This window comes from Cariama cristata, unplaced genomic scaffold, assembly GCF_000690535.1.
Source record: "Cariama cristata isolate BGI_N322 unplaced genomic scaffold, ASM69053v1 scaffold3441, whole genome shotgun sequence".
NCBI classification, from domain to species: Eukaryota; Metazoa; Chordata; class Aves; order Cariamiformes; family Cariamidae; genus Cariama; species Cariama cristata.
In genome coordinates this window covers 132,209-153,621 of record NW_009597390.1, presented here as the reverse complement: position 1 = coordinate 153,621, position 21,413 = coordinate 132,209, and the positions used below count along the sequence as shown (strand labels likewise).

The 21,413-nt window shown below is 46.0% G+C and overlaps 1 protein-coding gene across 1 annotated transcript in view; it reads right to left on the bottom strand.

The window, feature by feature from the left end:
* Window positions 1-377: 377 nt before the first annotated feature.
* GRIA3 (glutamate receptor, ionotropic, AMPA 3) overlaps window positions 378-21,413 on the bottom strand; it is a 152,623-nt gene continuing 131,587 nt past the window's right edge. Inside the window, exons 13-16 of the mRNA XM_009708840.1 lie at window positions 20,782-20,896; window positions 3,662-3,776; window positions 1,221-1,468; window positions 378-618 (exon numbers count right to left, since the gene is read on the bottom strand). Coding sequence (XP_009707142.1) covers window positions 3,741-3,776; window positions 20,782-20,896 — 151 coding nt within the window. The 3' untranslated portion in view covers window positions 378-618; window positions 1,221-1,468; window positions 3,662-3,740. The remainder of the gene's footprint in view (window positions 619-1,220; window positions 1,469-3,661; window positions 3,777-20,781; window positions 20,897-21,413) is intronic.

The window sequence follows — 21,413 nt, the reverse complement described above, 5'->3', positions numbered from 1 at the left end:
ACCGGCTGCGGTTTGCTTTCAGGACACAAGTTCATTTACTGTGCAGTGGTATCAAAGAATGGCTTTTGTTGCACTGATTTTTTTTACAAGAATTTTTTTTTCACATACTAATCTCTTGTTACCAGTCCTTTCCTTTTCCTCTTTTCTCTTTCTCTTTTTCTCTTGTATTTTCTTTTTTCTCTTTTCTTTTCTTCTTTTTCCTTTTTTATCTTTTATTTCTTTTCTTTTTTCTCTTTTATTTTATTTTACTTTCCTTTTCTCTTCTCTTTTCTTTTCTTCTCTTTTCTTTTCTTTTCTTTTCCTTTCTTTTTTCTTTTTTCTCTCCCTTTCTTATTTTTTCTTTTCCTTTGTTCTTTTTTCTTTTTCTTCTACTTTTTCTTCTTTCAAGCAAAGCAAGAATATTTCGGTGATGGTTTGCATTGTTGTGAGTCTCAGAGTCTTCCATAAGGCACTGAAGGAAAAAATATCAGTTTTTCCTATTAAAAGTACATTGCACCATCATCAATGCGTGTCATGCCTGACACCTCGGAGAGAGTATGACTGGCTCAGGTGGTCCGAATCCATGAAGTAGCCACATTCTCTGCTGCTTCTCCTCTTGCGTGCTGTCGGGGTGAGGATCTATAATAAAACCAGAAAGATTTCATCACTGCCCGGCAGCAAGGGGCAGGGAAGCTTAGCCTGGGGAGAGGCACAGTCTGCGGGCGATGGGTTAACTGTGCTTTTCCAGAGTCGTTTTTCAGCAATTCAACTCTACTTTTCATGCTTTAGAAATCATGATTTCTAGTGTAGACTTTTTGGTTCTATTGTAGGTTTTTTTGAGACTTCCTAAAAGCACTTACCTGACCTGATTATAGCTTAAAAAATAAAGGGGAAGAGGTCACTAGCAAGAGAGATGTGAATTCTGATTACAGTAATTTCTGAAGTAATTAACAAAATACTTTTACATGTACTGAACTAGCACAATGCTAGAGAGAGGAGTTACTTCAGCATGAAGCCAGCTTATCACTACGTGTAATATAGGATGGTACCCAGCTTACGGCTGCTCAGGGAAGAAGTTTAAATCGCTTATACTCTGAAACTGCCACCAGACGATCTATCAAAAGCCCTTTTGCAGCAGTCGCTGATGCACACAACAAAATATCACCCACAGCTTAAAAAAAAAAAAAAAGAAAGAAAGAAAGAAAACCCAGAGGGTTTTAGTTCCCGGCCTGTAGCCGTACCCCTAGATTTTCACACTTTCTGTGCCGTACACGTTGTAGCCTTCTCTGTACGTAGCGTAATTCTGGGTGTTGGTGGCGGGAGCAGGTTTGAAGTTCTGCGTGTTCTTGGTGAGTTTCATTCGCTTGGACTCGGCACGAGACTTGTAGCAGAACTCGATCAGCGCCACCATCATGGCCAGCCCGAGGCCTCCCACCAGGATATAGAAAACCCCGGCGACATTGCTCAGGCTCAGAGCGCTCGTCTTGTCCTAAGAGAAACGAACCATGCCGTTAGTTTTGCTGTGAGGTGCAGACAGACAGACAACAGGCTATTTTGCACTTAAACCTAGCTGGAATAACTACACTCATGGTGTTTAGTGTCCCACGCATGGATCAGTGCTGTCCCACCCCCGTCCCCTGCAGCCCCCAGCAGTGACTGCTCCATCTCCCACCCTTTGGCGGGCAAAACCCTGGCCGACTCCAAGGCCATGAGATTTTTTTTTTTTGGCCACTGACTTCCCCAGGCCTTCGGCATCCCAGAGCAAACCCGTCTATGGCCGAGCATCCCTGGTGGCAAAGGCACCTTGGGAAAGCTCTGATGGGGAAAGCAGTGGCTGTGTAAAACAGTAGATTTTTACAGAAGGCCATTGTAAAACTAGAAAAAGAAAAACCCAAACCACTACACACTTGGTTTTGGTGAATGTAGATAAAACTACTGAGATGCTGCTAAACTTGGCTACCTTTTTTTCCAAGTTATGAAAAAAAAAACACCCTAGGAAGATGGTCAGTTACTTTAAGGTCAAGCAGCAGAGCCCTAAGCTAAACTACCACCTTTGGTGACCGAGGGAGGGCGAGTTACTGAATAAAACCAGTCATTGCAACACAAAAATGCTGGCCAGGGTTTACCTTCCTTCAATACATGTCAGATGGGGGGGGGAGAAGGCTTGCATTTTTAAAAGAAGGATTCTGTAATCAGATTAAATAGAGCTGCAACCCTTTTGCTGCTGCACGGGCCGGCTGGCTGCGTGCAGGAATCGATGTGGGCAGGCACGGCCCCTGCCAGAGCAACCTGCAGCCAGGGGCTGTGCCCAGGGAAGGAAGACACTTGCTGTCGGAGCTCGGTTTACGAGTATCTCCAGGGACAACCAAACTTGCATATAATCCCAATAAAATATGATCTACCTTGTAGGTGTCTCTGCATTTCGCAGGCCGTTTGGATAGATGCAGTTGTAGCAAACAGCCTGCCATTTAAACTGAAGATATTACTCATTTACACTTCTTTTCAATTAGTTTCCTTTTGCAGCTGCTGTGCATTCAGATGTCTCATGATGCCAAACTTATCTCACAATAGCTACAGGGTTGTGCCCTAAGCAACTTCCAGTCCAGCTAAAATCAATGAATTTTTATTACTGGCTTCGATGGAACTTGAAATTGTCCTCCGACATTGGGAGGGTGCTTCCAAATTATAGTTTTCTGTTTGAATGATTATAGAGAGCACTTGCAAAGGGACCAGGGGCGTCAGGCACTTGACTGCGACTGATTTCAGCTGGAGCTGGATTTCTCCTCCTCTTGGTGCCTTTGAAAATGTCCTTTACTCCCACAAGCCCAGCACTTCTACAGTGTTTTTCTCCTGAAAGGCTCTATAAGCATTAAAAAAAAACCCTATCCTCTATGTTTTCTTTTAACTGAATGGTGTAAATAAATTTTTCCTGCAATTTAAGTGTGCAGCTACTGGGTTGATCCACCTGTCAGCTCAGGGGTGGGCTCTCCACTGGGGTCCTGCCCGAGGAGCTGCTGGAGCCTGGCTGGCCCTGCAGCACGGCTGGCGTGGGACAGGGCGGTACAGCAGCAAAATGGTTGAAAGCAGAATTAAAAAAAACCCCACAATATTTACACAATGAGTTACCAATAGTATTTCTAGAATTTTTTTCTTTTTTTTTTAAATCGAACCAATTTCAAACTGAATTTGGAAATAGGGCAGGAATGGCGTAGTGTTTTTTTTTTTCCTTATCACGGGTCTGTCCTGAAATTGTCCATCCTTAGCAAGCATGTGGCTGTTTCCCAAACTGACATGTAGAGAATCTAAGTCACAATTTTGAAACAAAAAATGTGTTTTTTTCAGTAAAATTGAAAATAAGAGAAGATGTGGCCTGAATAATACACGTTGACTGTGCTGAAACTTGCACATTTAAATGAAGATACCAGCTTGGGAGGCTTTGGGGGCTTCTCTTCCCATGTTTTTCTAGCAAAATACTCAAATAGTAAAACATACTTACAACTACAGTCTGTTACTGCATAAAAGAAAAATGCTGTCACGTTCAGAGACTTAATTATTTTTTTCTACTCTTTTCTTTCAACCTTCAAAATGTAAATAGCAACTTTTGAAAGTCATTCTTTGTATAAACAAACAGTGGGTCAAAATGTGATTGCTAATCAGTACAAAAAGACCTTCAGCGACTGACCTTACTTCCGGAGTCCTTGGCTCCACATTCACCCTTATCGTACCACCATTTGTTTTTCAGCTTGTCTAAGATGCCTTGTTCACTGAGTTTCAATACTGCAAGGTTTACAGGAGTTCTTCACGTGGGAAATAACATAAATAACATTATATTATGTTATTTTATGTTATTCAATCTTTAAACTACTTTAAAACTATACAAAGCGATAAAGCAGGGTTCCTGGCCACAAAGTATTTACACTGCAGGCAACTGGATCATCCCCTTAAGTTAATGCTAGAGCAACGCTATATTACCAGGTCCTGCCCATATCGCTTTGAGTAATCGGCACTCACTGTTAAATGCAGGTAGTAGAAACAAAGCAAGTCCAATTTCCCAGTTTGGTACAATCACAGGTATTCGCAGTAGCTTTGCGGATTACGGTGGGTTTGATCTAGCAGGACCCCTCGTATTGCACTAACAGACAGCAAGCCCCACCAACGAGCAATTGTGGCTTCTTGCAGTAAAACAGGGCTTGCAGCTCCAGGCCCCCCGGGCAGCCCCCTGTGTGTGTGTCTGTGTGTGTGTCTGTGTGTGTGTGTGTGTACACCTGGAAAGCAAAAAAACCCAGGGTGGATGTGACGGAGGGAGATTTTTTGCCAGCCGTGACGGCTGTTTCCCCGCCGGCGGTGGTTCCTCCAGCTCCTGCAGTTGCCGCTCCAGGGGCCGTGCTCGGAGGCACCGCGTGGGCGGCTGCTCTCCCCCGGAGCTGCTGCATCCCAAACTCTGCCGGTCCAGGGAACTGCAGCAGAAAATAAGCAAATGCAAATCTTTATGAAACAAATTAGTGAACATGGAAACACTGGCTGAAAGTGCCCAGGGTGTTGGCAGGATGAAGGGAGCTGCTGACTGTGGTGCTGCCAAGAGCCCGCAAGCCCAGGGGGACCTGAGCTCGCCTGTCCCTTCCCTGTGGGAAAGCGGTACCTGAGGAGCCCTCAGCCAGGTTTTGTTGTTTCCATTTCCTCTTTGTGTGATGTCTTGGGGCTTTTCCTGCCCGTTTCCATGGGACAGGCTCCCTGCTTTACGGACATCTTCAGTTCCTGCTTCTGCTTGAACAGTTTTGATCCCCGCTCCATGGCCGTGCCAGGCAGCCAGTGGGGAGGAAAGGGGTGAGTCCTTATCCTCAATGATCATGTACCACTTTGCACGGGATAACAGACACACACGTGGCTGCCCTGCAACACACCTCGCTGTGGGTCCATCCACGCCTGCTGTCGGCAGAGGAGACACAGGAGCTCAGCCCACGTCTGCCCCGGTGCCAGCCTCACTTCGCGCTGCTCCCTGCCTCTCTCCCACCCCTGCCCAAAATGCGTGACTCTGCAGAGCGGAAAAGACTCAGGAGAAAGAGCAGCACAGTCTATATAAAACACCTTAATTACAAGCTTAATTACATGGCGGCATTTAGGGAAACATCCACAGGCTGGGAGTGCTCATAGCTCTGGAGCAGCAGGAGCGGCTCAGCCCTGCCGTGCCTTGGGCAGGTAGGTCTGGAAGAAGCAGCTGGTGAAGAAAAGCCTCATTCCCTCCTCTGCCAAGAAGCTGCCTCCGAGATGGCGGTGAGACCTGTCAGCGACTGATGTTGAAAAGCGCTGCACTTGGAGGTGCTATGTGCCCTTCGGGAGGAGAGCAGGCGTGAGGTCCCACCTTGGAGTCACCAGTTGGGGACAGGCTGCGCTTGGCCGAGCCCAGGCAGGTCATGGGGTACCACGAGAAAAATGAGCATGTTCAAGAGCTCCTGAGCTGAATGCCCCACAGGCTGTACCAACATGACCCTCGGCATTATTGAGGTCAGCAGGGAAGGCACAAGCAGGGAAAACACACTGAGGTGGGGAGAACTGGTCCTTGGTCCCAGTGGCAGTGATGCTGGCACTGACAGAGCTTCCCGGCTGGCCAGGCAGAGGCAGCACCACTCCTCCTGGTCAGCACAGGGCTCAGTTTGACATCAGCCAAGATTTTATTTTTGTAAAATGGCTATTTTTAAGCAGCAGCTGTAATCGAATTAAGTATCAATCAGGGAAGGCTGTATGCACTCAGCTGGACACAGCTGACGGCGGCAGTGACAAGCCACATGAGACAGAACGTGTTTGCTGGCAGCAGGCAAGGAGCCCCTGCACCAGGAGCTGGTAGCATCGTAAAAAGCCAGCTGTATTGCAGCAAAGTTTGCCTTCACCTGTAGGTAGGGCTATAAAAGATCCATGGGATCAAAGCATGCTCCACAGACACTGCAAACGCCCTGGATGCCACAGGTAATGCACCTGTCCCGTTGGTTTATGCCGACAGGGACTGGCCAGGCCACCCCCATGGACCCTCCTGGGCAGCGGTGCTGTGACGAGGTCCCCCGTGACACCCGGGCAAATATGCCACAAGAAGCCGTGCATGATTGCAATGCAAGTCAGTGAAAGCTGAGTGCCTTTACATACCCGCTACAAGCCCCAGCAGAAAGAGTGGTGTGGATTATTGCTTACAGAACAGTGCTCTCATTTTAAATTTCATTTAAAAACTGTCCAATTTGGAGAGATTTTATGCAATACATCTCTCCGCTCTGAAAAGCATTGTGCAGCTGAGAATACATAAACAATAGGGAGAAGGTTATAAACACCTTTTCTCCTATCCGCATATTTTATTGTGCAAATTTTCCCCTCCCCCCAGTCCTATTCCAAACACTATTTTTAATTTGCATGCCTTTATAAACCCCATATGGAGTACAGAGAATTTGCATAACATCCAATACATTATAGATTAGCTTTCACAACATTATACAGTATTGGGAAATGACGAGGCTTAATATGCTAATTAGGGTGCTTTATTTTTTTTTTAAAAGCCAAGATTGCAGTTAATTGCGCACCCGCAACTGCCAAAAAAAAAAAATAATAGTAGTAAACTAAAATTATCTTAACTAAACAGATGGGAATTTGCCTAAACTGGGGTTTTCACTATAGTTTGTCATGGTCTTATTTGTCAGGTGAGGTACTGCAATACCTCAGCCCGGGTAGGAAAGAGGCAATTTGCTCCGTCCGTCTGTCCCGGCATGAGGATCAGAGTGGGATGGGCAGACAAGGGCCGAGGAGCCGCTGCATGCCCATCAACCCTTTGCCGGCAAAGCCGCCACCGTGACGGCGTGGTCCTGTGCCAGGGGGCTGTAAGCCATCCTGCCCGGCATGGGGGCTGACTGCAGGCAGCTGGTATGAGATGTGCAGGTCGTGTAAGGGGGACTCAGGGAGGAAAGGCTGACGTGAAGCAGTAGCTGGCACTTGTCCTCCCCTGCCTTAGCCCATCCCGGCCCCTCAAAATGCAGACGACCTGGAGGTTCACCTGAGCGAGCTCCCAGTCTCTCTCAGCTCCGCTATTTTGCTGGCTGGGGCACTGGGATGAGCAGTGCATATCTGACCGAAGGAGCCCTCTCAATGTGCTAGAAAAGGCACTAATTTGTGGAGCACGAAATGCAGCTTGTTTGATCAAAAAGTCCAAAGAACAATTTTGTCTGCTTCCAGGAAATTAATCCCGAGACCTCTTAATGTGTGAGCTGCTCCCCCATGCAGCAGGATTTGAGCGCCCCAATGGTGGGAGCAGGCGTGATGCCTCTGTGGCCCCTGGTCCAGTGCTTCCCCTGCGGGATGCAATGTGAGCTGGTGCCGGATGGACTCCTCAGCTCCCAAATTCCTGAGATAAGTAAATATATGGAAAAGTGAGTCTGACTGCTGGTACATTTTCCGATTACTTGTCTCTGAGTAGCTGTCTAGCCTTGTTCAATTTAATAGTCAGAGTCAGCATGGCTTTGACTGAGATCCTGATGGAGGTGCAGAAGGGTACGTCTGGATCATGATATTTTTCTCGCCGAGCGCTCAGCAGTGCATGTTGAATGCGAATCCTCCATTCCGTGTCTTGGCTTGCAACTGAGCCCATCCCAAAAAGGCCCTTGGGCAGCACCAGCCCCCTGTCCATACCGGCAGGTCAAAGGTTACTAAGTGCTTTGTTGGCTATTATAGAGGGAAGCCTAGGGCTCTTCTGGGAGCAAGGGCTGTTGGTTGAAGAAAGGGGATTTTTCATAGCTTGCCCTGGCACTGTTTGTTTGAGGGGGGATTTTTTTTAATTGCCTCAGAGGCAGAGGAATAGAGAGACTCAATGACTTGCCTGGGTCCCATGAGAAGGTTGTGTCCTAGCTGCCCACCTCCTTCTCCCCCTTGGCTGTGCCACCCCAAAACCAGCTCAAAAGATCATTTGTTCAGTTGCTGAGTCTCCGTCTCAAAAGATTTCCATTTCCTCATCTTTTTCCTGGGATAATTTTGTGCTTTCCAGCTGCTTTTTTAATTAGGATGCTGTTGTTGGGCTGTACCGGATATCCTATGAGGTCCTCAGCCCTTTCCCAGGTGGCTTCAGCTGTTTTTCTTCTGCTTTAATTTATGACAGGATTCTTTTTCATCTCCTCCCGTGTGGTTTCCAGACCAGCTCTCTGTTAGTTTGGTTGCTTTTATCCAAGTAAAATGTTCAGAGGCTTCAGAGCTTGTGCTCTCTTGTTGCGCTCTGTGCGCCCAAGAAAACAAGCTGAGGCAATTAGGGTGGGGGTGTCAGCATTTCAGATGTCACACGATGGTATTCTTGGGCAGAAACTTGTAGTATTTTTCTTCCTCACCATAACTGAAGTATTTTTTTGTTTGCTTGCTTGTGCTTTTCATCCAGACTAGTCGGTTTGGCTGATCTGGGCTTAACCACGTGAGGTTGGATTGGTTGGGCAGCTTTACCAAACCCTGCTAAGACCTTTTTTTGCTGACATCTACAAATGACTGGAAGACTTGAGTCCAGAGAAATGGTACCAGGAGCCTCATACTGAATAGTATTGCCCCCAATGGCAAGTTAAGTCACTTGCTACGGCTGATTTACGTAAGAAAAGGACAACTTTAAGAAGATTGGTGCCCATCTGTTCTCACAGGCTTCATTTTATCAGAGCCTGCTGCAAACATGGTTTTACACATGGGACAGAGGTGGGTTTTATCACTGTTTCAGCAGTTTGGTTTCTCTGCTCCCCTGTCAGGAGACCCCACTGGGGTGCCGGCAGCATTACCTTCCCCTCTTCACCCAGCAGTTACTGCTAGAAAACAAGCTGTGCCAGTCTTTTTCCAAATGCAAGGTGACACCATCTCAAAGGGAACCTCCTCTTCCCCTTGCTCTGCCTGGCTGCATTTCAGCCCCTCTTGGCTCCGGACACCAGCTCCAAGGGTCCTGCTGCACCCCTTGTTGCTGGTGGCCCCAGTTGACAGAACGATGCTGACAGAGTGAACGGATTCTTGAAAAACGACGTGCATTCACTCATTAATATCTCACCCCTGAACTAGATCTCCAAAGAATTGGGTTCAGTCTAAAAATCCCAGCCACCTCTCCCTCCAAATTCAGGAATTGCTACAGCACTTCTTTGTCATGAAGGTTGATCACATATAAAATACAGCATCGCTTCCAGACTGAGTATGTTCACCATGGTGACGTGCAAAATCATCCCTCAGAAAAAAGAGCTGCTATATGCTCCTTGCAGACCATCTATTATGTTTCTATTTCATTATTACCTATTTTCCATCCACCCCATTAAGATGGAAAAGAGGGAACACGATGACGCAGAGGCCATCTGCTCTCTCTTCTCACTTCTCTTTGAGACACCCTCACTCTGTCTGAGGGATTTCTTGCCCTGCCTTCTCTCGCCACAGCACCAGTTTCAGGTCAGTTGCAGTAATTTTTATCTCCTTTGAGAAAACTGGTGGCATTATAATATTTCTTTCTGCCCAGAACAAGTTTGAAGTAGAAGAAAAGTAAGTTAATCATCGAAGGAATAGTTCTTTATCAGTCCCAAATGTGAGATGGTATAACTTCTGCCTCTCTCAAATTCTAAATCATAACATGTTTTTAATTTGATTAATGACCTTTTAGGTTCATTTTCATGACTTTACCTGCACCTATATAAAGCAGATAACCCCAAAACAGGTATTTTACCTAGTGCCATCACTATAGCTTGTACTGGCTTAAGAAAGAGACCCAGCAGGCTGAAGTCCCACATACGACTGCAAAAGCTGGCCAGGTTGCTCTTTTGGCAATCTGATTCCAGTTACTGGCCATTGTGTTTATGTGCCAGTGTTGCCAACAGGACCCTTCCCTGAATGAACTCGGACTGCGGAGAAGAGTTGAGCAGCTTCTTGGAAAAGTGCTGTTAATTTATGAAAAGAACATCCCGACCTTGCCAGGAAAGGGCCATTTTCCAGGAATGAACAATGGGATGTACTGATGCTAGTGGCTTCGTAGCCAGTGTTTGGGTTGGTCCTCACAAGTCGCAGCAGGTGATACAGAGAACAGCTGGTGACAACTACCGGTGAGACTTAGGAGCAAAAGTCACTTTGGGACTCAAAAATCTCATCCAATAATGCATAGACTTTTGTCGGCTGCATGTAACTGGTGTTTGAGTGGCATCAAGTCTCAGCAACATCGTAGTTATGTTTATTACACACAATCAATAAAGACTGAAGTGGTGATTGGAACAGCTCTGGATAATTCACATCCCATTCTACACTCTAATAGATGCAATATAAATGTTATACCCAAAACCGATCATTGCCAAGGAGAGCAAATGAACATGGCAGACAGTACACTGTTCCCTCAAAACAGATGAACTATTGCTCAGAATTAATTTAGCATTTTTAGACACAATCTTTCAGAAAAGGGACCAGCAAAGAAAAGGTGTAACATGTAAAGGCTCTTCAAAGCATTAATTAAAGGGCTTCCTCGGAGTTGCACAGGACACGACAGGTAGCGCATGGGTTGCACTAAATTCTCCCAGGCAGCGGGGCTGCCTGAGGGCTGACCTGGCACTTTTCACCACCTGGGTTTTACAAACTGCAGGTGTTCCTCCACCCATCATCAGCCAGTTTCTGATGTTCTGTAAAAATATTTGGTGTACAGGGTACAGCATGGCATTTTCTCAGCACTGTTGCTTGCAGTATCTTGAGAATCCGAATGTAGCTTTTTTGGAGTAGTGGGTGAAGAAATCACCCATGACCTTGAAGGAAGACCAGAAGATCATCAGCAGTGAGAGCTCCTCTCTGGTCTTGAAAAAGTCCTTTCTCCACTCATGCCCGGGGCTGAGGCTCAGGATAGCAGAGAACAAGCTGCAGAAGAGCTGATCAGCGTCACAGCCCAGGAAGGGATGCCCGGCTGCCCGGCCGGCTTGGGGGGATGCCAACTGCCGGGCAAGAGCTCCAACCACCGCAGTTCTACTGCTCTTCTGGGCGGTCCCCGTGCAGGAGGGCTCGGTGGCTTCTGCAATGCTACACAGGCAGGACCTCTGCGTCCCCAGCGGCAGCAGCGAGGGATGTGTGCTGTCTCACCCAGGGACAGAGAGTTCATGCAGTGATGAAGCTAAGAAATTTAAGGCTGTTGGCAACGAGGATCCTTCTCACAAGGGAGATGGATGCTGCCTCCAAACACATGGTAAATATGGCCAACAGGAGCCTCGTCCATCGCTAACAGGTCTGGCTAGAAGGCCAGAGACGCGACTTCCCCATGTACTCAATACTGCATCTGCCATGACGCAAAATCCTGCGTGGTCACTGACATGGCCTTTTTAATTTTTTCCCAGCAATACAACATCAGATGCCAAATAACTCTGGTCGGAGAAGCACTGTGGAACAGGCGCACATCACTAGGGATGCGGTATTTACAGCAAAACTGTTCTGTGTTTTAATGTACCCTGGCGCTGGCCATTTGGGTACCTCAGGGGAGGCAAAATCACAGCGCCAAAGACACCCATGGGCTCCAGCTCTGTCACACCGCATGGGCACAGAATAGCTGTAAATCTGGTCTAATATCTGGCTAGGCCAGGTTTATTGCTGGTTTGTGGGATCAGAGCAACAAAGAATCACAGGAGGTTTCTGGCAAATCTGGCACTCGGAAGATTGCAAGATTAATGAAGCGTGATGTCCTCCCTCCGAGTCAGTGTGCGGCCCTTGCCGAGCCGTGCCATCAGACCAAGAGCTGCACACCCTGCAAAGGGCCCTTCACCCTCCCATCCAAACCCCAGTGACATGAAGAAGGCGAAAGTCCATGGTGGTACCAGGTGTTGGTTGGTATATTATAAACTGTTTTTTGTTTTGTTTTATTTTTAATCCTTGTTATTTTTACCTAATCCCTTTAATTTAGGAATCTGACATATTCAGAGTACTCTCACTTCTGCAGCAGTAATTAGTTTTTCTCTTGTTTCTTATGACCAAAGCTGTCCTTGCTGGCTGGAGCATCCCTGGGATTGCTGACATCAGCACAACCCAACCAACAACATTGTAACGTCAAAGAGTTCAGACATTAAATGCTTGGGTTTCTAAAATCCACCTCATAGTGTCAGGGGAAAGGCAAGTGGACTAGGGCGCAAACAAACAAGCATTTTCTTAATTCAAAATGCTTCCTAAAATCCTCTAGGGTAAAACTGCTGAAAACACTGAATTAATTGTTCCTGTTGGTATCACTGGCAAATCTCCACTAACTTCAGGGGAAGTAGAGTGGGAAGCTTGTTGCGGACATGCGGGAAGCATCACCTTTACCACGCTCTGAGAGGTAAATACCTGCAGGGGACAGGGAGAACGACCCCAAATGACTGCACCATTGCTTTGCACCGAGATTTCAGCCCCACGCATCCAGCACCGCACAGAAACCCTTCAAAGCCACGCATCACGCCAAATCACCAGCCTTCCCCGCTCAGCTCTGACGGGAGGAAGAGGAGTTGATGCTAACAGAGCCTCTGGTCCTACTCACTGTAGCTGAGCGGGCCAAGGGCAAGTGGCCCATCGCCGTGTCCCTGAGCCGGCCCGTGCGGGCGCACGGCAGCACAGGGCACTGACAAAGGCAGAAATCAAGCCCAGGCGCTCTGCTTAATTTGACAGGATACCATAAAAATCTCACTAACAACCATCTTGGTATCGTTAAAATATAAAGATAGAAACAATCCGGGAAGAGATACCAAATCCAGCATTATTCTCTAGAGGGCATTGCTTGAGGTTAAAGACCTATCTAAATCAAATCAGGCACTTTATTCCCGCAAGCTCTATAAATCCCAGCCTGATCTGTAACTATTGAATGGACTTTTTGTCAGATCTTGTTACTGAAATTTTACCTTCTGACTAGATACAAAACCTGTGGGTGAATGCACTGTCCAAATGCTCTGCTCTTTCCGAGATCAGATCTATCTGCCTGTCATAATTTACCAATTCAGCAATGTCTCCGTGCCACAACTTCCATGTTTTGCTATGCGCACACGCGCGTGAGGGATGGGGAAGATTTTGGATGGAGATCGGTTTATTATTAAAACCCACTAACTTTGTTTAAAGACCACAGTTACCTGGTACTTCAAGGAGGAGTGAACAGAGCCCTGAAAATACGGGCATAAAAACATATGGTCACTCACTATTCCTGTTCATTACCTTCTGTCTCAAAAAGAGATCTTCTGTATTTCACACTGAACATTTAATATTAATGGAAAAAGCACCAGGCATTTCTTCTTTAAGAAATGAACACTTGGTTGCCCTTTGCTACCATTTCAGACCTGCACCATTTTCTCCCCTGCCCTGTGTTACCAGCAGTTGCACATCTACAAGATTTAACATTTGAGGGATTGAAATGCTTTATGGGTGGGCAGAGGAAGGGATAAAAGCAAAAGCCATCTAGTTTGAAAAGACAAAGAGCTTTCAAATTATAAGATTAAAACTCGGCGCCTCAAGCCTCATATATCCCCCAGCCACCTAAGAAATACACTGCATGTTGATGGCTGGGATAGTGCTGAGAGGCATCGAGCACGGCAATAAATCCCCCGGCAAAAAGACGCTGTTTTTTCTCAATAGCAGAGCCAGAAGCGGTTCCCGTTGCTCAAGGCACCGAGGCCCTGGCTGCCGGTGAGCAGTGCCCTGGGTCTGCAGCTCCCCGGCTGCCAGCGCTGGCCGTGGGCTCCTCCGTGGCCATCACTGACAGCTGGGCTGGGACCCTCCTTCAGGAGATCTCTGTACATTTTACCTATTTTGTGCCTTTTGGTACTGAACGAAGTCATGGGATGACACAAATCTTATCTATGAGACAGCACACAAAATAGTTTTTAAAATTTTTTTATGCTGTGATATTGCCAGCAACAGAGCCAGCAACTGTGGGAGATGGAGACAGGTGATGGCTTCTCCTCCTGCACCGACACGGCACGTCAGCCTGCCAGGGCTGCTTCTGTTCATAGGGCGTTACGGACCCTGGCACAGCCACACCGGCTTTCAGTTCTGCTCCGATGGCAAATGCCTGTAAACCCTTTGCAAAGGGTGCTGAACGCATGTTTTGCAATGGCATTTTGAGCGCTATGCAAATGATCTATTAGGGGACACGTTTTTTCAGTTACTGTTGAGTATTTAGTAGCTGCAATAGCTCTCCATAACAGAACTTTGCTCTAGTCTTCATTACTGTATTTTTCCATAAATAGTGTTGTTTCGGTAAGTTCAAGTTTTCTTTCCTTTTTTTTTTTTTAGAGGCAGGTTGGAGCAATCACTGTATCCTTGTGGAACTGGTGGGGTTTTTCCTTGCAGTAATTAGGTATGCATTTTAAATTCAGATATTTTAACTGTTGCTGTATATGCTGCAACGTGGAAGTCACAGATGCACGATGCCATTTTAACACCTGTACGCTCCCTGAATACACCTGCATGGGCCAGCTGAGACTGCAAGTTCCTCCACTCTTTGCAGAGCGTTTGCAGCCTCTGTTTGGCAGCAGCAACTGTCTCTAGGAAAGTATATTTATATGTTTCATAAATGTAGCTCAAACAAATTAAACTCTGTACTAACAGGATCATAATTTAATAGAAGTGCCAAGTGCTAATGCAATAATACCTGCCTATTGGATTAGGAAACGCAAGCCATAACAAGTCACTGTAGTTCATTTACAGCAGTGCCCGAGACTGGAGGTACCAGCTGTGGTGAGGGGATGGGAGGAAGAGGCACCCGAACAGGGAGGCAGAATAAGGGAGGGCAGATGCTTAACGTCACGCTCAAACCTACAACATCTCAAACAGCAACGTGCATCTTTCCTGGCATTGCCTGGATCCTTTCTAACCTGGATGGATATGAGCAAGAGACTCAACTTACCTTGCATGCAGGCTATCCCCTCACCTTCTCTTTCTAGAGACACATCCATTTTTTCCCCTGTCTTCTATGATTTATTTTCCTCTTGGGACGGCATCTTCTGCGACTCCTGCTCTCGGGCTCCTCAGCAGGCTGCAGGTAGGCGCTGCTTAGTCCAAAGGCTACACAAGACATTCAAGGAACAGCTACGTCGCTCCTATAAAGCTAGAGGTGTCCGACCCATGATTACAGTGCTGACAAGCGCTGAGCAATCCATCAGAGCAGCACAAGTGCCTGCGTCCATGCGAGCTCGATGTTGAAACATTAGAATTACTTTGAAGAAGAAGAAGAAAGGCATTTACTTTTCCCTTTGTATGTAAAGCAACAGCAGTTACTGTTAAAGAAGAAACAGCCAAGCCCAGACCCCCAGGGAGATGTTCAAAGGAAGGGCCCTGCTCCTGCCGCTGGGAGCCCCACTTCCATCTGCTGGTCTTCCTTTTTCCTTTTTCAGTCCCAAGGAGCTCTGCCTTGGCTTTTCCCACACCGACGCTTACAGTGCAGGATATGCATTGTAATATGCATTGTAATTGCTCATGCAAGCAATTTCCGGAAATTAACTGTTAAGCACCACAGGTATTATCAAAATGAGTGCATGAGTCACAAGTCTCTCTCAAAATTTCTTGTGGCCATAGAGGCAGGACGTAGTGTGACGGCACAAGGCCCAGCTCTGCCGCAGGTAACACTGCACAAGCACCTTTCCTTGCACACTCAGGTCCAGCTTCGTCACGGCAGCAAAGCGAGTCCCTGTGATGCTAAAAGTTATACAGGCAAAACAAAACGGTTCCCAATTCTTAGACGCCAGCCCTGACTCCACCAGCTCCTTCCCAGCCTGGGCAACTTGCTCGTCCCAAATTCTTGTTCTGAGTCTCCCAGCTACATTCCTAGGAAAATACCCTCAAACAATCTGCACAACAGCACAGACACTTCTGCAAACCAGAGCAGGCGCTCTGCCCTAATCGGCAATGCTCTAAGCGAGATGCTCCGATGAACTCCTAGAGCATTAAGACTTCATTATTGGCACAAAACCTACACAGTATTATTTCCTAATATGCTATAAAGTAATAGCTGTCAATTAAACAAATATTCTGACATCTTCCTTTTAAAGTATTCATTTGCTTTGTCACTAATTTGCACAATACGATAATTTCATATTACTTTGCTAGCTCTGAGCATGAATTAGCTCTGTGCTACTATCACCGGGTCTGACCAGCCATTTTATCTTTTTCCAGCTCATAACCCAGGCCTATAGAATAGGTGGCAAGTAAATTCATGCTGATGAACATAATTTCAAACAAATTGCTCAAATAAATTGTGCTGCATCTTTTTAAGATAGCCATTTCCCTAAATGTTCTCTTTAAAGCACAACACATTTGGCAGTGGTGCTCTTCAGATGTCAGGTATCATCTAAAATAATGCATAACAGATTTCTTCTAAAAATATGCCACTTAAAAAAATTATGCCGCAAATGCTAACGGCTGTGCTGAAAATGTATCAAAGCAAAATCGCACAGAGAAATGGGGGAACAAATCCCATCTGCTAATGGCCACACTCACAGCTCAGACAGGCTTGGGAATGTGACGCTTTATGGAGCATGGCTCTGAGGGCAGAACTCAACTAGCACGCTGGAAAGTAGTCCTACGATTAAAAAGAAACAACTTAAAAATGTAGTATTACATCGCATGTCATTTCACAGATGTATTCCACAAGAGATGTCAGCCTAAAAAAGGATATTTTAAAGACATTAAGTCAAATAATTAGCAAGGAATCTTGGCATGCGAAGTTGGCGAGGTGCTGCACTCAAACATTCTCCTTCTGTGTTGGTTGTCACTAAATGTTACCATGAAGGTGTAAGAATACAAGAAATGTATCAACAGTAGAACTACAGAAATGTATCTTAGCAGAAAATTGTTCCTATGCAACTGAATAATTAGTTTCACTTAAGTCACTCAGCCTGCTACCGCCGCCTGCATCCCCTTTTGTCTGTTTCTTGTTAAATTCCTATTCAGCCATCACTCAGCTCTGAGATGATAGGATTGTGTAATAAACAAAATAATTAGTTTCCAAACTCATAATACACTGTAACATATTTCCTGGAATATGTTTTTTTTATAACTGCTATTTTGCATTCTCTCACGACTGAGAACTCAGCTCGCATGTGTAAGAGAATTTGAAGAGGGTATAATTTTGCCATGAATCCAACGGATGAAACTAAATTCACGCTCATTTAGGAGAGCTAAGTGAACAAATTTTGATGCACGTACCAGAATGTCTCCACCAGCCAAGTCAGCCCACACGTACTGACATGCATCACAGATAAATTACATATGGATGGAGCATGTTTCCCTTCGGACTTCTTAAATAACGACCACTACCAAAATGGGGTAACTCCCTTCGCCAGGGCAGTACCAACAGCCAAGACACTGCAGGGCAGACGGGCACCCACTGCTCCACACCAGCACGGGCATATACTGGTAGCACTGAAAATGAGACATGTGTCAGCTGAGGCCTTTAAAATAATCTCATTAAAACAGCACAATCTCTTTAGTCTTAAATTACAAGTGGACCCGAGGAACATGGGATGCTCACAGGACTGCCGTTACAGTCTCTGTAACCGAATAGATTAAAAAACTTGCAGAAAGCCAATTGAATACCTTTTCTTTTTCCTGCTGTGAGACTCAAATCCTGGTGAAATTTGAAGTCAGTGTTTCATTTTTCAGTGGCGATGAAGATACAATAACAAGAGGTGCACTCACAACTCAGAATCATTCATCTCCAAGCACAAGCAAACTGCATGCTAAACTGCAGGGAGGATGAGGATGGGAGGGCATTTTCGGAGTGACTGGGTCCTTCGCGGTACAGCAACGGGCACTGGCACAAGCAAACAGGCTGCACACTTACCTCTGGCTTTCAGCGGAAGCTAAAATATCAGATTGCACAAAGGAATTCAGCTTAAGGAACAGGCACCATCAGTCCATAATGACTGACAGCTACACACACCTTGTTGGCAGTAGGTAGGAAGCAGCTGATTACAGACTCAGGGCGGCAATTTCCCAAGCCTGGGTCTCTACTGGCGAAGCTAAGAGAGGTGGTCTGTCAGCTTAGCCGGTAGAGAGAGCTGCCCTGAGTGAGTAATGGTCCCCATGCCCCCCTGTGTGATGGGGTGCACAGCCTGCATCTCCACCTGAGGCACCTTCACCACCCTGTCCTCTCTGATTCAATTCCCCCCACCTCCTTTAAGGGACAAGGGAAAAAAAGAACAGTTTTGAAGCAGCTTCTCTGAAATGCTCTATAAATTAAGCCATGTTCATATAAACAATTAACTGGAGAGATAGGATGAGATGACCAGGGCAACTCACGCTTCTGGTGGGATGACGGAGAGGAGGAGAGAGAGGCCAGCAAGACTGTCAGGGTCACAGCACCCCGAGGGCAGCACCAGTGCTTGCCTTCCCCAAGAGGGCAACGAGGGTCCCGCAGGGCTGGGGCACAGCCTGAACTCGGGGTTAGCGGCCGATGACGGGGGTGTGTGCTGCCAGGAAGGCATCTGCCTGTCCGCCGCAATGCTGTGGTATCGCAGCCTGCAGCATTCAGTGCCTACAAAATGCTACCTCAAAAGAAAAGGTACATCATAATGAAAAAGCCCTTTGATTTACAACATCTCTAGAAACAACAACTAAACCCTTCCTCGCCTCCCCTAGCTTAGTCTTCTGCGGGATTTTCTCCTCCCAAGGAGGAGCTGACCCATGTTCTGCTCCCCAGGGACTTCTGCCGGCTGAGTTGTGCCCCCGAGAGCCGACGTCTGTAGCTCAAAGAAACAAGCAGTCCTTCATCACAGCGGGTGATGACAAACTGCGGAAAGTCAGCGCTTTGCGAGTTACGGATTAAAACAGCAAAACATGTGTCATCATGTTTGCTCCCCTTCCCTCTTCAGGGGATACCTCTCCGTGGCACCACAGCACACCTGACTCCACTCCCTTAACAGCCACTGACCAGGGCCAAGGGCTTGCTAATGGATGGTATCGCTCTTTGTTAAAGGTCTTGCAGCACAAGCAAAAACCCTGCCCTAATTATGACCATTTTAAAAATCTTTTTTAGTTTCCTTAGGGCTGCAAGCATTAGTTGGCTGGGTTTAATTCAATGAACTCAAAGCAATAAAGTTCATTGAAGCTGGTTGTACAAAGAGCTTTCTTTCATGGAGGCAGCATTAGACAATGAGGTGCTAGATCCCAGGAGAATATTAAACATTTAATATACTGGCAAGTATAACATTACATAAAAATGCCGCGTGAAGGATGAGCAGCAGAGCTAAAAAGCAGAAAAAAGCTCGCGCTCATCTCCAGGCTGCTGCCGAGCACTGCGGACCTCCAGTCGGTGAAGAAACCTGAACTCAAGAGGTTTTCCTTCCTTTATTATTACACAGTGGCTTTTGCTAACATCAAAGATGAGTAGCTGAGCAATTTCCTACGTAGCCATCTGTAAGTAACTCTCGTTAATAGAATGCAGCAGTAATTCACAGTAATCATCCGAAACTGCAGCTTACTGAAAATACTGTTGTTATTGATTTTGGACCAAAGATGAAGCATTTTTATAAGAGAGGTTAGGAGTTATTGTTCCCTAAGGAACTGGTTTTACTAGCTGTAGGAGAGTGTCACTATGAAAATTAATCTCAGTACTTTTCAGTATAACAATATATTTTAAATTAATTTTCTTGATAATTCCTGTACCCAAGGTGACCAATAGCACGCAGCCCACTCCAGCTACAGCTTCTTGTCACCAGGTGAAAGACTGCAGAAATTGCCAGTTTTACAGGGTAAGATTGGCAATATGAAAGTACGCAATACATGAGCTCATTAAAGCAACTTTGAGAGTCTTGCTACTGTCCGGGCTGCCTGAAAGACCGGAGGAAGCCTCAGCTCAGCAGAAGGCAGTGGCAGCTTTGCCACTGCTGTGACAGGAGCTAGGATTTTAATCCACATCTGTATCAAAAGCACAGCAACCACAGAGGCAGTGCTCCCACACAGGTGGGTGCAGAAGACTGGTCAGTGGTGTGCAAAAGGTGACATTTGAATATTCTAGGCAAAACTACCAATACCTCTTTCCTTAAGATTCATCTCCAGTTTAGTGTATCCATATACTTCCCTGTTGCAAGCAACAACTCTCTTGTTTCAGCTTCTCCTATTGCAAGCTCTAACTCCTTACACGTTACCGTTATTGCGATTATTTTACCATTAACGGGTGACTACCAACTCTGCATAACATTATGTCTTTGCTATGATCGTTTCTCATCTCTTGACCCCACGCTGAAATGAGATGAGCAGCCACCCTTTCCTTCCCTGAGCTACAGACCCACCAAGCAGCTCTTCTCTGGAGACCAGGCTTCTTCCCAGGGCCTCCGGTGGCACCAGTTCAGGCCAGCAAAGCAGCATGTGCTGGTATTGGTTTGCTTGACCCCTCCTCAAAAGAGCAAAGGAGAAGCAAGCCCTCTTGCCTCCAGGTCTGGGCTGGCACAGCTGATCCTGGTGAAAAAAGCCTCTCAAAAATCACTCTGCATCACAGCTAAATCACGGCAAAGGACCGAAGCCTCGTCCGCAGGGGTTAGTAGGGCGGCCAGATGTGATCACTGGCTTCTTGTACAGTTACAAGTACTGATGTGCTCTGCCTAGGTCCCACCAATACTGGACTTTCTATCTGTTGGTTAAATAAGGTTTCCAAGCTTGACCAAACCTGCTGACGATATTAAATAAGATCGTTTCTTTTCAAAGAGCTACTGGGCAAGCAAAAGGCTTTTTTTTCCCCCACCACAATTATTCAAATGGTTTTAATCTGCGTGGTTTTTTTTTTTTTTTCCTTGAGAAGTAAAATAACAGCCTTGCCGATTACTCTTTGCTAAGGTACCCGATTGTGGTGACATTGAGGCTGACCTTGGAGTCACCTCCCCCGCTGCCGCACTCTCCTTTGTCGTACCACCATTTGTTTTTCAATTTGTCCAAGAGGCCTTGCTCATTCAGTTTTAATACTGCCAGGTTAACAGCATTTCTTGAAACGATAAAACATAACTTGTAAGAAAAAATGCACAAATGCTTAGGAAATCGTAACGTATAAAAAAAGGAGCACAAGAGGACAAATTGGCTAAAATTTCACAGAACGTGGAGCTATCAAAATGTCTGTACAGCAAATACAGGGTTAAATATTGGAAGGTGGCATGGAGGATAACATTTGCTCAAAACTGAAGTGTGCGGGATGGGGAAATCGTCTTTGAGAAAAAAAGTAACAAGAACACCACATCATGCAGTTAACATTCGTCACATATGGCAGGTTAACTCGGCTTTTACCATTTAAATTGAAAAAGCCATTGAACTGTAAAATTAAAACAGCAACAAACAATCAGAAAGGACAACACGAAGAGAACACTAAAAAAATGGATGCATTAAATAAACGAAACCATAATTTACCGTCTTATTTAACTCCATGGAATATTGAAGATTTTAAACTTTAAAGTTACCTCAAAATCCACAAGAAAGAAAATGACAACACAATACATCAGGGTAGGTGG